Source organism: Canis lupus, chromosome 30 (genome assembly GCF_003254725.2).
Source record: "Canis lupus dingo isolate Sandy chromosome 30, ASM325472v2, whole genome shotgun sequence".
Taxonomy (NCBI): domain Eukaryota; kingdom Metazoa; phylum Chordata; class Mammalia; order Carnivora; family Canidae; genus Canis; species Canis lupus.
In genome coordinates this window covers 30111947-30129575 of record NC_064272.1, presented here as the reverse complement: position 1 = coordinate 30129575, position 17629 = coordinate 30111947, and the positions used below count along the sequence as shown (strand labels likewise).

The window sequence follows — 17629 nt, the reverse complement described above, 5'->3', positions numbered from 1 at the left end:
ACTGGTAAGAATGGCACTGTCTCTGATTCCTCCAGGGAATGACACAGAAGGAAATCAGAGTAAGAAAGGCATACAGTTGTGTTATCCTAGAGGAAACTAGATGCACCTCCGGCCAGGTCTGCATCACGCAACGCACGATATCCACTCACTCTTCCAGGGCATCTTGCTTGTCAAATGTCCTTCCCATGAAGACGACTGAATTCAAATGGTCAACAGTCCCTGGCATTGGTGAACCCTTTAGGAAAGTCTATTCAAGGCTGGAACTTGCTGGATCATTACAACTCTAACACAAGGGTCAGCCTAGGGTGTCCTCCCAACTAAACTCAAATTCTTGGAGGCTAAAGAATTTATATTTCTATAAAATATATATATATATATATATATATATATATATATAAAGGGCCTCTTCCTTTGCCTCTAAAGCAAGACCCACGACAGGTTCTCGACCCCTTAAACCACTGCTGACTATTAAACCAGCGAAAACAAAAATCTGCACGGAGAGATCAATCTGCTCGAGCCCCCAAAGATAAGAGTGTAATTCCAGAAACTGAAATACACCTTCTATTAGATTCTCTCTTCTCCTGTCAGAGAAGCTTCCCTTGAGCTCTGAGAGAAAGGAAACGTCATTTATACTTCCCTCATTCCTTTCTGCTTCCACCTGTTCTGATTTCCACTGCCCCCGAAGCAAAGGCACATGAAAGTAAGCCCCCAGCGTGGGCTTTACCTACCTCACGTAACTCTGCTCCAAGAGTGTCATACTCCTCTGTCTTCACTAACATCAGAAAATATCAGAGCTAGAAAGGACCCTAAGGATTTCTTAGTCCAACCCTTCATTTAAAACATGAGGGAGGGATCCCTGGGTGGCGCAGTGGTTTAGCGCCTGCCTTTGGCCCAGGGCGCGATCCTGGAGACCCGGGATCAAATCCCACGTCGGGCTCGGTGCATGGAGCCTGCTTCTCCCTCTGCCTATGATTCTGCCTCTCTCTCTCTCTCTCTCTTTCTCTGTGAGTATCATAAATAAATAAAAAAATTTTTAAAAAAATAAATAAATAAAACATGAGGGAACTAACTCACAAAAGTGAAGAGACTTGTTCACACTGCTAAGAAAGGCAGAGCCCAGATTCACCTGAGGCTTTCTGGCTTTCCCACTCCTCTGCAGCTAAAATCGAGACTCAGTCCCCAACCAAAGGACTATATTCTCCTTTGGTTTTTATCCTTTTTCCCCCAAAACCCCAACCCCCCATATTTCACTGAACTCCTAGTATTTATTTCCTAAAATGGGAAGGGAAATGAGAAAAGAAAGAACATACCTCTGGTTTCACAAGGTCTAAGAACTCCAAGTGAAATTCATACACGTTGTCTCCTTTGGCGCCGTGTCCCTGAGCTATGAAGAAAGAAATGTGGGTTACTGAGAACTGGCAAAGTGAGGCCATCCAAAAGCTTGGTGCAGTTCTTTCAGAAGTATACAAACAGTAATGAGTCCTGCCAAAATGAGTAGGGACTTGTGAGCAGAGCCACTCAACAGCTAGATAAGCTGGATCCCGGACAAAAGTTCACCTCCATATGTCCTTCTGACGATCAGTTCCAGAACATTTACTTAATCTCCCAATGTGGCTTTGATAATATCCAGTACAAATAATAGGCAGGAAAAAGAATACCAAAAGCAAAGCCAAAGAGGTCACAGAGCTATAAATTTAACTTTCACGTTTACTTTGGCATTGACTCCAGGGCCCAGAAATAGCAGGTGGGTATGTTATCTTGACTACCACTAAGGAAAGCTGCAGAGCACACGGAAATGCTGGACTGCCTCAAAGAAAGCTCTGAATCTAACACCTCCCAACCAAGTTTAGAAAATGAAGAAGCTGACTTCCCCTTTAACACATTTCAAAGGGAACAAAAAAGAGAAATATGATTTCCTCAGCTCATTCCTGAGAGGACAAATGGATCTGGGAGGAAAGACCCTGAGTGGACCATTACACCATCCTCGTGCCTTGACATGGCTCCTTTCCCCAAAACAAACAGGTGTCATGCCTAGGTGTCAATGGCTGCTGGGCATCTCTTCTCCTCTCTCTGACTTGTCCATCATTTGGTTTCTTTCCTCATCCGGCCACATGTGGTATAACTTGCCTAATATTTGCTACAAGTGCCTATTGTTCTGAGACCAGAAATTCCTTAAGGTTGAGCAGTCCATAATCTCCGAGTGGCAAGATACGCTTTCATCCCTTAACTTCCTTTCAAATGTATTAACAGCCAAAAGCTCTGAGCCACTGCCACAACTGCTCTCACCTTGAAAAGGTGATATAAAAGCCAGGCTGTGCGTTCATGCAAGCATATTAAGGTAGATGGGATTTCAAGTAAAGCAGAAATGTCAATGTCCCATAACCCCAGTCACTGACTAAAGACATTCCAAGGAACTAGAACAAAGAGAGAGGAAGGGGAATCCCACCCCACTGGGTGACAAGGAATCTGACCTACCCTCTCAGGCACAGCAGCATACCTGCTGACTACCGAGGAGAACAGAGCCAGAGGCAGATTCACAGAATCAAAGACTGTCAGAGCTACAAAGGCTTGAGGTATCATCTAGAAAGCCGTGTTTCTTAAACTGGCCTGTTTAAGTGTAGCATCAGAGAGCTGAAGAGTCTCATTAAGAAAATTTCTAATTTTTGTTTCAATTATAATAATATTTAAAAAAAAAAAGATGTGTATTCTGGATCATCTAAATGGCTACCTTATAATCAAGTACTGACACACAAGCTTAGCCAAGTATCACTTAAAGTGACCATATTTAATTCTTAACATGTTTTCTCAAACTAGGGTCCATGGCCCAGGAGGATCATTAGGACATATTCTCAGATGTCCCTAGGTCCTAAAGTTTGAGAAACACAGATTATAACCAAATATCTTCATGTTAAGTCCAGAGAAGTCTGTAAGTTGTCCAAGGATAGCAGAATTAGAGCTAGAAGACAGATCTCCTGATTTCCAGCCCGGGATTCCTTCTCACTCTATCTACTGCTTCTCCAAGAGGAAAGCAGGACTTCTAAGTCCTAATAAGTTTTTTGACTTTTCTAATCATGTATTTCAAAACAATCTAGTTTACCCCAAGAGCAGCAGAGAGGTGAGCATCAATAGAAAGGGAATAAAACAAATAGATAAAAAGAAAAAGAAAAAGTAACCACCACCATGCCTCTTTAGCTGTGTAGAGAGCTGGGAGCATTTGCCCGGATACTGACCTTTGAAATGCAGCACATTTTCAGTGATGCTGATGGCAGGATTCTGTGAAAAGAGACCAAGGATGCGAGAAGGGCATTTTAATAGGAGAAAAATGAAATTAAAACCGGGGCTAACTCCCCACCATCCTTCCCCCTTAGGGACTCAGCCTCCTACCTGTGCCTCCCCCAGAAAATATATTTAGTTGTTTATGCACAGCTCAGTGCAGGGGTTTTCTATGTCTGTCTGTACCCATCTGAGATTGTAGGCATCTGTAAGAATAATGCTGAACTGCTCTAACTGTGCAGAATAATCAGATACTGACTCAGTCCATTCTGATCATGGCAAATGGTACAAGGTGCTATGGGAGGTATTTCCGGAGAGTACACAGATCTCTAAGACTCAGTCCCTGAGCTGTGGAGGCAGAAAATCTAATGGAACAGATGATGACTCATTTCCTGTAAGAAGATCCCAAATAGTATCAAGTAACATATGCTCAAGACCAAGAGAGTAGTAAAAAGCAGTTAGTGTTATAGGTGTTAACAAGAGCAAGCACAAGAATAGGATGGCTGAGGAAAGGTTCACCAGAAGTGAAACCTATACTGCACATGAAGAATAAATTCATTCCAGTAGGTGGAGAGAAGGGTTGACAATTACAGGGGATCCATTCAAAATGGAAACATGCTGTGCGCATCCCTCCCTCAGGCTCTGTGCTCTTAACCCCCATCCGAACCAACACTAGAAGAGATCAAAATTCTCCAAATTGTTCACTTATTCCCAGAAATTGCTACATGACTTTAATAGCATAACTTAAAGTGAAACTACTAAATTCTTTTTTTTATTTTTTTATTTTTTTTAATTCTTTTTTTAATGGATGAGAAATTACCTCCTACCTCCCAGCACAAATTAATAAGCAAGGAGCAGTATGTTGTTTCCAGTGCTGTAACTAATTCATTTATTTTTCTCCTGCAGGCTCAGCTCTCTGTGCTCCATCAGGCATTGAAGGAAACCAACAAGGCAGAAGGTTGGAAAGGGGGTATGCCAATGGGGAGAGGGAACCTACATGCTCTATTCACAGCCAAGAGTGTTAGGAAAAGGGAAAGAATGAAGGCTGGGGGCGGAGGGGCATTTGAGCCAAGCTTCATGTTGAGAACCTCCCCAGTGGGAGTACAGATCTCAAGCTGAGATGCTCACCCAAAGGAGCTTCAAATTCTAGATGATCTCTGTGGCAGGAAGGGGGAGTTAGGGAACCTTAGCAAAGAGGCTACACTTCCAGGGGCATGGTTCCTCAGTAAGGGAAACAGCGTTTTGATGTAAATATTCTCATTAAAGCTAAATAAAGTTCTAGAATGTCTTGGGGTTAAGTTTCCTACCCAGGTCACTTCTTGCCCATCTCAGTGTGTTTCCTATACTCTAAGTCACTTGGAAGGAAAAAGGAATGAAATTGAATCCGTATTGAAAAACTTCTGACAAACAAAAGTCCAGGACCAAATGGCTTCAACGGTAAACTCTACCAAACATTTAAAGAAGAGCTAATATCCATCTTTCTCAAACTATTTCAAAAAATTGAAGAGGAAGGAACATTTCCAAAGCTATTCCACGAGGCCACCATTACCCTGATACCAAAACCAGACAAAATACTACAAACACACACACACACACACAAACACACATATCAGTATCTCTGATGAACCCAGAAGCAAAAATCTTCAACAAAATATTAGCAAACTGAGGACCTCCTGGTTGGCTCAGTCAGTTAAGCATCTGCCTTTGGCTCAGGTCATAATCTCAGCGGCCCGGGGTCTTAAGGTTCTGGGCTCAAGCCCTGCTTTGGGCTCCCTGCTCAGTGAGGAGTCTGTGTCTCCCTCTCCCTCTGCCCCTCCTGCACTTTCTCTCTCTCAAAAATAAATAAAATCCTTAAATAAAATTAGTGAACTGAATTCAACAATACATTAATAGAATCATATACCATGATCAAGTGACTTACTCCAGGGATGCAAAGATGGTCCAATATTAGACCAGCAAACAAATCAACATGATACACATTAACAAAATGAAGGATAAAGTCATATAATTATCTCAATAAAGAAGAAAAAGCATCTGACAAAATTTAATATCCAATGATAAGTACATAAAATTTATCATTATTTATGATAAAGCCTCTCAACAAAGTGGAATACACCTCTACATAATAAAGGTCATAGAGGGGCAGCCCTGGTGGCACAGCGGTTTAGCGCTGCCTGCAGCCCAGGGTGTGATCCTGGAGACCCAGGATCGAGTCCCACGTCGGGCTCCCTGCATGGAGCCTGCTTCTCCCTCTGCCTGTGTCTCTGCCTCTCTCTCTCTCTCTCTCTGAATAAATAAATAAATAAATCTTAAAAAAAAGTAAACTATAAAAAATTAAAAAAATAAAGGTCATAGAGGACAAACTCACAGCTAACATCATATATAATCAATGGTGAAAACCTGAAAGCTTTTCCTCTAGGATCAGGAAGATAAGGATGACCAACCTCCTCACTTTTATTTAATACAGTACTGTAAATCCTAGCCACAGCAATCAGGCAAAAAAACAAATACAAAAGGCATACAAATTGGTAAAAAAAAAAAAAAAAAAAAAGGTAAAATTACCATTATTTACAGATGACATGAAACTATATACAGAAAACCATAAAAATACCACCAAAAAACTACTAGAATCAATGAATTCCATAAAGTTGCAGGATACAAAATCAATACACAGATATGTGCTGTACTTCTATACACTAATAATGAATTACCAGAAAGAGAAATGAAGAAAACAACTTCATTTGCAATTGCATCAGAAAGAATAAAATAATCTAGGGAAAAAATTAACTACAGAAGTGAAAGACCTGTGCTCTGAAAACTAAGACATTGACAAAAGAAATTAAAGAGGATGCAAATAAATGGAAAGATATATTCCATGCTCATGGATTAGAAGAATTAATATTGGTAAAATGTCCACTACCCAAAGCAATCTCCAGATGAAATGCACTCCCTACCAAAATACCAATGGCATTCTTCACAGAGCTAGAATAAATAATCTTAAAATTTGTACAGAGCAACAAAAAGACCCCAAACAGCCAAAGTAATTTTGAGAAAGAAGAACAAAGCTGGATATCATGCTCCCTGATTTCAAACTATAGGAATTACAAAGCTATATACATATATACATATATATACACACACACACATATATAGCATACTACAAAGCTATAGTAACCAAAATAGTATTAGTATAGTACTTGTACAAAGATAGACACATAAAAAAAATAGACACATAAATCTATGAAACAGAACAGAGAGCCCAGAAATAAAGCCACCCTTCCATGGTCAATTAATCTATGGCAAAGGAGGCAAGGATATGCAATGAGGAAAAGACAGTCTCTTCTATCAATGGTGTTGGAAAAACTGGGCAACTACAAGTAAAAGAATAAAATTGGATCACTTTCTCACACCATCTACAAAAATAAACTCAAAATAGATTATAGATTAAAAATTTCAATGTAAGACTTGAAACAATAAAACTCCTAAAAGAAAACATAGATAGTAAAATCCTGGACATTGGTCTTTGAAATATTTTGGGGGAGGGGGGTACCTGGGTGGCGCAGCCAGTTGAGCATCCAACTCTTGGTTTAGTTCAGGTCATGATCTCAGGGTCCTGAATTTGAGCACTATACCAGGTTCCATGCTCAGCTCAGTAGGCTTCAGACTCTCTCTCTCCCTTTCCCTCTGCCCCTCCCCACTGCTTTCCTTGCATGCACTCTCTCTAAAACAAATCTTAAACAAAAAGAAAAAAGTTGTTTTGGAGCTGTCTCTTCAGGCAAGGACAAAGAAGTAAAACAAACAAATAGGACTACCTCCAACTAAAAAGCTTTTGCACAGTGAAGGAAACCATTAACAAAACAAAAAGGCAATTCTTGAATGGGAAAAGACATTTGTAAGTGATCTTTACTATAAGAGATTAATATCCAAAATCTATCAAGAATTCATCTACAACTCAACATCAAAAAAATATCCAATTTAAAAATAGGCCCAGGATCTGAATAGACATTTTTCCAAAGAAGGCATACAGATGGCCAATGGACACATGAAAAGATGCTAAACATCACTAATCATCAGGGAAATGCAAATCAAAACCCTATCACCTTACACCTGTCAGAATGGCTATTATCCAAAAAAATCTCCCTCTCCACCCCCCTAAAAAAGCTTGGTGAGGATGTGGAGGAAAGGGAGCCCCATGTACTGTTGATGGGAATGCAAATTAGTGCAGCCACTATGGAAAACAGTGTGGAGGTTCCTCAAAAAATTAAAAGTAGAATTACCATATAATCCAGCGATTCTACTTCTGGGTATTTATCTCAAAGGAAATGAAAACACCAATTTGAAAAGATATATGTATCCCTACGTTCACAGCAGCATTATTTTTTATTTATTTATTTATAATGGCAAAAATACGTAAGCAAGAGATGAATGGGTAAAGAAGATGTGGCATATATACACAATGGAATACTAGCCACCAAAAAGAACGCTATCTTGCCATTCATGACAATATGACTGGACCTAGAGGCTATTATGCTAAGTGAAGTAAGTCTTACAGAAAGAAACAAATACTGTATGATTTCACATATATGTGGAATCTAAAAAAAAAAAAACAAAACAAAAATGCAAAACAGAAAACACTCATAAATACAAAGAACAAACTGGTAGTTGCCAGAGAAGAGAGGGGTAAGGGAATAAGTGAAATAGGTAAAGGAGATTAAGAGGTACAAACTTCCAGTTATAAAATAAATAGAGGCACCAGGGTGGCTCAATCGGTTAAGCACCTGCCTTCGGCTCGGTCATGATCCCAGGGTCCTGGAATCAAGGCCCACATCAGGCTCCCTGCTCAAGGGGAGTCCGCTTCTCCCTCTCCCTCTGCCCCTTCCCCTGGCTTGTACACACTCGCATGCTTGCTCTCTCTCTAATAAACAGTCTTTAAAAAAAATAAAACTAAGTCATGGGAATATAAGGTAAAGGGAATCTAGTCAATAATATAATAACTCTATACAGTGACTGATGTAACAGACTTTCTGTGGTGATCATTTCATAATGTATATAGATGTCAAATCACTATGCTGTACACCTGACACTAATATGTCAGCTGCATTTAAAAAAAAAAAAAAAAGAATATAAATTTCCTGCCAACCTCTACTTTGGTTACATATTTCAAGTTTTGAATGTAGTATTTTCATTATTATTCAGTCTGACATATTTCCTAGTATTCATTATTGTTTCTCTCTTGACACATGGGTTACTGAGAAGTATTTAATTTCCAAACATATGAGATTTTCTAGTTATCTTGTTATTAACTTCCACTTGAACTGTACAATGATCAGAGGGCATTCTCTGTATGATTTTAATCCTTTCAAATTTGTGGAGACCTACACTCGGAAACACTACAGAGTCAAACTGCATAAATGTTCTGAGTGAACTTAAATGTATGTTCTGGAATTTAGATACAGTGTTCTACTGGATTTACTGCTAACCATTCGTTCACATAATCTATATCTTTACTGGATTTTATCTTGTTATTCTATCAATTACTGAGCAATCACACTATTGTCAACTAGTCTGTTTCTCCTTCTCCTTCTATTATTTTATGTATTCTATTATTTTATGTATTTATGAGGCTGTTAGTTACATATAACTTTAATATTGTTCTACCTTCCTGATGAATTCAAACCTCTATCATTATGAAATGACCTTTCTATCTCTGAAAATACACTTTTGTCTAAAACTCTAATCTGATTATCAGCACAGCTCTGTCACCAGGATCTGCGTTTGCCACGCACTTAGGAGCTGGCCTCCACCAGTTGTGATCACTTTAAACTAAATTCATGGGCATTTTTAGATCTTCAAAACTGTGTACACTTGGGCTATATAATCTTATAATCTTTTAAGAGCCAACTAATGATTTTTAACTCCTCTGCTTAGTGCTAGGGCCTCTGGGGATAGGAGTTGGGATGGATTTCATCCCATTTTCATAATTTCTGACAGAATTACAGAGTTCAGTGGACTATCTGCTACCTAAGCCTTTAGACGTTTAGATCTCATTTAAATCATTAGTATTTAAGCCACCTGGGTGGCTCAGTCAGTTAAGCATCTGCGTTTGGCTCAGGTCATGGTCTCAGGGTCCTGGAATCGAGCTCTGAGCTGGGCTCCCTACTCAGTGGGGAGTTTGCTTCTCCTCTCCCCGTCTCTCTCCTGCCTTGTGCACATACTTGATATCTCTCACTTATTTTCTCTCTCAAATAAAATATGTAAATAAATAAATCATCAGTATTTAGTTTTGCACATGTATGTGATTAATATATGCACAAAGAAAGTTATAGAACAAGCATGAGGCTGCTATCTTTATAAGGTACTGTTTCCAAGATCAGCCCTTGGCAGGCATCGGAAAACCTGGCTTTCCTCCATCCCCTAACAGTTGGTTCACTGTGCCTACAGACAATGGGATTAATGGTGAACACCAACTTTCCTTCTGGGAGTCTAGAATTTGGGTACGTGAGTGCTAACTCTCTAATGGGCTTCCCTGGGCAGAAACATTACACATAAGTCACTGCAGTTTTCACCGCTGGAAAAAAAGAGCAACTCAAGTGTACACCCACAGGAAGGTTTGAGAGGATGAGACCAAGCCCTGTTGCATGGAATTTCGCTGCACTCCACCTGGAGTAAACTATACACTGAATCTCAAAGGTCTTTCTAGTGAATCACCAAATACACAGGCGGGTGCTGGGCATCCCTCCTAAAAAAGTGTCTCAACCCAATATTTTATTTCGAAAAAAATTTAATGCATTTAAAACACTGAGGAGAAAAACAGTATAATGAATACTCATGCCATTCATCAATCGATTATATTTATCATACTAGCTTTTTATACATGCGACTTTTCTCAACCATTTCACCAACTGCAGACATCACGACACTTTATCTCTGAACCTTTCAGCATGCTTCTTCTAAATACAAGGACGTTCTCTTACATAATGACCACAATTTTCTCACACCTAGAAACAAAAATTCTGTATCTTCCACTATAGTTTCTATTCAAACAATTGCCTGAGGGGATCCCTGGGTGGTGCAGCAGTTTGGCGCCTGCCTTTGGCCCAGGGCGATCCTGGAGACCCGGGATCGAATCCCACGTGGGGCTCCGGTGCATGGAGCCTGCTTCTCCCTCTGCCTGTGTCTCTGCCAATCTCTCTCTCTCTGTGACTATCTTAAATAAAAAAATAAAAATTAAAAAAAAAAACCACAAACAAAAACAATTGCCTGAAAAAATGTTTGTTTCAGTTACCTACTATAATGCAGAACTTCACCGCTTAAAACTACCGTTTTATTATCTTAAACTAAGCTATGCATGGTGACTGAGCTTAGCTGGACAGTTATGCTCCATGTGATGTTGGCTAGCTCTGTAGTATATTGGGCTGGCACATCCAAGATGGGTCACTCCAATGGCTCAGAGTTGACGTTGGTTGTCATTTGAGAGTTTAGCTGGGACTGCTGACTGGAGTACCTGTATGTGTGACCTCTCTGTGTGATTTGGGTTTCTCACAGTTGGGCTGCTGAGTTCTGGGAGGAAATGTCTTAATAGAAAGTGTTCTAAGAGGGACACCTGGGTGGCTCAGTGGTTGAGCTTCTGCCTTTGGCTCAGGTCGGGATCCCAGGGTCCTGGGATCGACTCCCACATCAGGCTCCCCATAGGGAGCCTGTTTCTCCCTCTGCCTATGTCTCTGCCTCTCTCTCTGTGTCTCTCATGAATAAATAAAATTAAAAAAAAGAAAAGAAAAAAAAAAAATAAAGTGTTCTAAGAGAGAAGCACAAGCTGGCAGTCCTCTTAAAAAGGTTAGGACTGGAACTGGCCACAGCATCATTTTGCAGCATTCTATTAATTAAGTTGCCACAGGACCTGCCCAGATTCAAAGGAAGAGAAAATAGAGCCCAATTCACAATGGAGCTCTTGATGTGGCTACTTTTAAACCATTACTACATTTTTGCCTGAAAAATAAATAAATAAATAAATAAATAAATAAATCCAATCAACGTTCATACATTCCATCTGACTGTTCTATCTGAATAACACAGACTTCTACTTTTACTATTTTTAATCCACACCAGTTACCTCAAAACATGTATCACGTTCTGGATTTGTCTGGACATCCCTTCATATTAATCATTTTTGACAAGAATATTTCATAGGTGACATGGGTATTTCTTTTTTCTTTCTTTCTTTCTTTTTTTTTTTTTTTTTTTTTGATAAGAGTACTTCTTAAGGCATCATAAGGAAGAGGCCTGTGCCATCAGATGGGTGATACTAACCTTGATCATTTAATTAAGAGATGGGGACCGCCAAAACCCTCTACTTCAAAGGTATTTTTTCTTTTGTAATTAGTAAGTGTCTAACAGTGTAACCTCCTACTCTCTACACTCTTTCCTTCAATAGAACTGTCATCCACTGGTAATCCTTGCCTGATTTGGAGGCCACACAACGATGATTTTCTAATTCAATCATTCTTTTTTTTTAAGATTTTATTTTTTTAAAGATTTTTTTTTAAAGATTTTATTTATTTATTCATAGACACAGAGAGAGAGAGAGGCAGAGACACAGCCAGAGGGAGAAGCAGGCTCCACGCAGGGAGCCCGATGTGGGACTCGATCCCAGGTCTCCAGGATCGCACCCCAGGCTGCAGGCCGCGCCAAACCGCTGCACCACCGGGGCTGCCCTAATTCAATCATTCTTTCTTCATTTTTTAGCTGGCATTCTTCTGTAAGGGTTTTCCCTTTCTCTCTCTTTTCCCTCTTTATTTTTTTATACTGCAATTTGTATTGAGATAATTATAAAGCCATGTGCAGTGATAAGAAGGAACACCAAGAGACCCCTAGCACTCTTTGCCCCATTTTTCCCCAAGACAATATCTTACATACCTGTAATATAGTATCACAGTCAGGATATGGACATTGATATGGCCCACTTACCTTATTTACAGTTTCCCAGTTTGACTTCTATCCATTTGAGTGCACATGTGTAAGTATTATAGGATTTATTACAAGTGTAGGTTCATCCCTCCATCAAAGTCAAGATACTGAACGCTTCCAGATCCCTGGCACTGCTCTTTTGTAACTGCACCCACTTCCTGCCCCTTCCACTAAGCCTCCCTCAGCATCACCATCTTCCTTTCCTTTAAAGTATCACTATGGACTGATGGATCTTGGCTTTTAGTTCCCTTGGTCAAAACCCACTCTTATTCTTGTTGCTGTTCAAATGATCACAAATTTGGCCAGTGGAAATCCCTTCAGACCAGCTCCTATGTTATTCTGACATGACTTTGTAGCCTTTGAGTATATATTTTCTCTAGTACAGGCTTGGAATAATCAGCCATTTCTTCAAGGTCTTAATTCCTGGGGCACCTGGGTGGCTCAGTGGTTGAGCATCAGCCTTTGGCTCAGGTCATGATCCCAGGGTCCTGGGATTGAGTCCCTCATTGGTCTCTCGGAGGGGAGCCTACTTCTCCCTCTGCCTATGTCTTTGCCTCTCTCTGTGTCTCTCATGAATAAATAAATAAAATCCTTAAAAAAAATTTTACTCTTGAATCCACTCTGATCTAGCCTCTATCACTACCACTCCACTGAAACTGTTATTATTAAGATCAATAACCTCCATACTGGCAAATCCAATAGACATATAATCTCATCATACCTAACCCCTAAGCAGCACAGGACACAGGTGACTACACCCCACAGAAATGGCTTCCAGGACACACACTAAGGGCACCATCTGGATTTTATGGCTCATGTTATTCCTTTTCTATCCTTTGTTGTCCTTTCTCCTCTGCTCAACTTCTAAATGGCTGAGTAGCTTAGGATTCAACCCTGGACTGCTTCCTATCTCCACCAGTTCTTATTTTTTAAAGATTTTATTTATTTACTTGGGAGAGGGAGGGAGAGTATGTGCACACAAGCAGCAGGAGAGGGAGAAGTAGGCTCCCCACTGAACAGGGAGCCCAACGGGACTCGATCCCAGGACCCTGACATCATGACCTGAGCCAAAGGCAATGTTTAACTGACAGAGCCACCCAGGCGCCCTGGCACCAGATTTTAACATCTATCAGTTTTCTGCCATATACTGGCATCTGAAAGGGCCAAATATTTTATATGGCCACAGAGAATTGCTTTTGTTTTATTTATGGACTAATTTTTAATTTGACTTCACCAGCAAGTACTTTCCACCTAGTGATTCTGCAGGAGCTGTTCCCTCTTCCCACGACATTCAGTCCTCATAATTTTGCAGTTTCTTCACATTTAGGTCTCTGCTCAAATGACACTTCCTCAAAAAGACCTTCCCTGACAACCCAATCTGTGGCAGTTCTCATGACCCCTTCTCATATTTTTCTTGTTTTGCCTTCTCCTTAGCATTTGTTGTTATCTGGAACTATTCAATGAATTTGTTCACTTTGATTATAACTCTTCCACCACCACCACCACCAGCTTTAGCACATAAATTTCATTGAGAGGAGGGCCCTCCATCACCCATGCTCATGCCCAAGTCCTGGAGTCTGGAAGACTCCCAAACACACAATAAGCCTTTACATGTATTTGTTAAATAAATCCAGTGTAAAACTGTGAGGTTTCTTTCATTTAAAAAAAAAAAATCTGGGCAGCCCCAGTGGCTCAGCAGTTTAGTGCCGCCTTCAGCCCAGGGTCTGATCCCAGAGACCCGAGATGGAATCCCATGTCAGGCTCCCTGTATGGAGCCTGCTTCTCCCTGTGTCTGTGCCTCTCTCTCTCTTCAGGCATCATAAGGATGCCTTTCTCTTTCTCTCTCTCTCTCTCTCTGTCTCTCATGAATAAATAAATAAAATCTTAAAAAAAAAAAAAAAAAAAGCGGTTTCCCAGCTTCTCTTTCACCAATTAGGAAAATCAGATGCCAACCTCAGATCTGCATTCTTACATGACAATAGCTCCTCCCTTAAGATGAACCCTATCCTCCTAATTAACCACACTCCCCACCCAGCTCACTTCACAAACATTTACTGGGCACTCAGATATGCCAGGTATCGTTCAAAACATTCCACATAATTAGATCACACACACAAAGACACAAAGCACTAAAAAAATAGTACTATTGTAACGATTTTACAAATGGGAAACTGAGGCTTACAGAGGTTATATGACTGGCCCGAGATTACAAAGTCAGCAAGTGGCAAAACCGAGATTCAAATCAAGGCTCAAACACATTTGGGCTCCTCATCACTACACTACACTACTACACTGTACTACACTACACTACCACTATTTTGGGCATTTGAGTTGGTAACCTCTGATCTATACTCTACCTGGGCAAGCTCATCCTGTCTCAGGAATTTAAATTCTACAACTTATTACCTGACAATTCCAAATTTTGCTACGTTTCATCAATTCTAAAATGCACATTTTTTTACATTTAATATCTCTAAAATCAGCATATACAATTGATAGCAGCGCCTTACAAGTGCTTTGGCAAAGTGGCAGCCGTAACACGGCTGTCAGGGCCTGACGTGTGTGAACTTGGCTATTATTTCAGATGGCGTGACTAGACAGTTGCAACTATTTTTCAGTCAATAAAACACTTGAAGGCTGTCTGAGGAAGGAGTATGAGTCCTGGTTCTCATCTGGAAGTATTCTGTTGACATCGTCTGGTCAGATCAAGAAAGTGCCATCATCAAAACTTATAAATAGGTCATGATGACTTGAAAAAAAAAATGGCAGAGATAACAGTAAGGCAATCTTCCAAAAATGCTACATTACTAGTCCTCTTAATGGTATGGAGGATGATACTATGTGGGAAAACACAGACCATGACATCTCTGAGTAGAAAAGCGATTCAGAAGAGTAGACTCTAAAATATGAAGATGGTTTAGGAAAAATTTCACCAATTTATTTTGCTTAAATTTATGTGTACAGAAGAATGAACTAAATATAGAAAGATATTTATGATTTTTAAAACTGTTTTTAAGCAAGAAAATAGGCAGTCCTGATGTCTGAAACTGATCTAACATTCACAGCTAGATCTGAAAATTATTACAAACTGGTCTAAAACTCACAGCAAAGCCATTTTGCTCTCCTATTGAACATAAACAATCTCAAAGAATAGCAAACCAACTCAGGTTACTCAGACCACGATAAAATGACACAACATAAGGTCAACTCATAATTTTGTCTAAGAACAAGTCATTCACTGGGCCATCCACAAAATATCCAATCACAGAATTGTCTCCACAGTCTAATAGCATCCCATTAAAATGAATCCCTACTTCCTTAGGCCCTTTCCCAATCATCCAACCAAAGCCCAAATCCTATAACCACTTATTTCTAAAACTCTCTTATTGACATCCCACAGGTCCCAAAATGTGTTCTCCCTCATTGAAACAAGCAATAAACCCACTGTTAAAACAAGGTGTTTCTAAAAAAAAAAAAAAAAAAAAAAAAAAAAAAAAAAAAACAAGGTGTTTCTCAAAATAAAGGCACATGGGACAAGGGAGGGGAAAATAAAACAAGATGAAATGAGAGAAGGAGACAAACCATAAGAGACTTAATCATAGGAAACAAACTGAGGGTTGTGAGAGGGGGATTGGGATAACTGGGTGACAGGCATTAAGAAGGGCATGTGATATAATGAGCACTGGATGTTATATACAACTGATGGATCACTGACCTCTACCTCTGAAAGTGATAATACACTATATGTTAATTAGCTGAATTTAAATAAATAAAATTAAATTTAAAAACAAGATGTTTCTGGTGGTCTTTGGTGGGGTTGGGGGGAGAATTGTATAAAAATGTCCTATTGCTGAACAATCTCACCAACAATTGGTAATGTTGGATTTTTCATTTGTCCCAATCTAATGTAAAAAAAATTACCATTTTCTAACAAATACTATCCCTTTAATTTACATATCCCTTATTACAATTGAGATCAAGTATCTTTTCAGGGTTATTGGCCATTCTTATTTCCTTCTACTCTGAATTGCTTATATTTTCTGCCCCTTTTTCTAATGGGTAATACCTCTTTTTCTTATTGATCTGTAAGTGGTTCTTTATATATTTCAGATGCTAGTCATCTGTCAGTGATAGCTGTAGATATCCTCTTCCAACTTGCCTTACATTTGTTAATCTTTAAGATTTATGTTTTGAGTGTCTTGTTTAATACATTCTTCCCTGTTGCAATACCATAAAGATAGTCTCCCCTATTTTCTTTTAGTTTTGCCTTATGCATTCAGGTCATTAACCATCTGGAATTAACTTTTGTGTAAGACATGAGGGAAGATCTTATTTTATCTTTTTGCTATTTGGATTACCAACCATCCCCAAACAACCTCATGAATGGTTGATCCTTTCTCCTATTAATATGCAAAGCCACCTCTGCTATACAATATGTTTTGATATATGGAAAACTCTGCTAATAGACTCTACCCTTTTCTACTGCTCTTTGTGTTTCTCTCTCTCACCTAAAGTTTAATATTATAATAGTAACCCTTTCACTTAAATAGCAAACTAGATGGGCAGCCCGGGTGGCTCAGGAGTTTAGTGCTGCCTTCAGCTCAAGGCCTGATCCTGGAGACCCGGGATGGAGTCCCATGTCGGGCTCCCTGCATGGAGCCTGCTTCTCCCTCTGCCTGTGTCTCTGCCTCTGTGTGTGTGTGTGTGTGTGTGTGTGTGTGTCTCTCTCTCATGAATAAATAAATAAAATCTTAAACAATAAAAAAGAATAGCAAACTAGAATTTACAAAGCACTTTCAAATCCATTATCCATTCAGACCTCAAAACAATCCTGTAAATTAGGTGTATTCACATTTATTCAGATGAAGACACTGAGGCACATAGGATTACGTGAATCATCCATAGCCACCAGATGGGAGGTAGAAGCACAAGAACCCAATCTTATGTCTTTGGTTACCTCTCTTTCTATCAGACTGTCCACCAAGTAAGGACAAGGACAGTATCTGTCAAACAGCTCCCAAACAAAGGTATGCACTTTGTCTATATACAACTAAAATCTACAAACCAAAACCTTGATAAACGAACAAATGCTTTAACAGCTATGGTTGTTGGCACAAACTTGTCTATTATGCTTATCTTGAAAATAAACTCTATTTGAAAATAACCTTGCCCTAGCCCACTGGACTCCAGCTGGCATCTTTGCTATTGCTTACCTCAAACACAGACAATGCTGCCACTGGAAGTCTTTACTGTACACCATTCCTCCCTCACATCAGTAGTGGTTTCTCAGTAGGCACTAGCCCTGCACCTCCAAGGACAGAATAAAGATGTGAAAACTGGACAGTTCTCTGTGTCTCAGAAAGGGAAGGGAACAAAGCTGATGCCCTCAAAC

At 39.7% G+C, this 17629-nt stretch overlaps 1 protein-coding gene across 1 annotated transcript in view; it reads right to left on the bottom strand.

The window, feature by feature from the left end:
• Positions 1-17629, bottom strand: part of HACD3 (3-hydroxyacyl-CoA dehydratase 3) — a 40222-nt gene that overhangs the window by 19555 nt on the left and 3038 nt on the right. The window contains exons 2-3 of the mRNA XM_025472446.3: positions 3231-3273; positions 1311-1384 (exon numbers count right to left, since the gene is read on the bottom strand). Of these exons, the coding sequence (XP_025328231.1) occupies positions 1311-1384; positions 3231-3273 (117 nt within the window). The remainder of the gene's footprint in view (positions 1-1310; positions 1385-3230; positions 3274-17629) is intronic.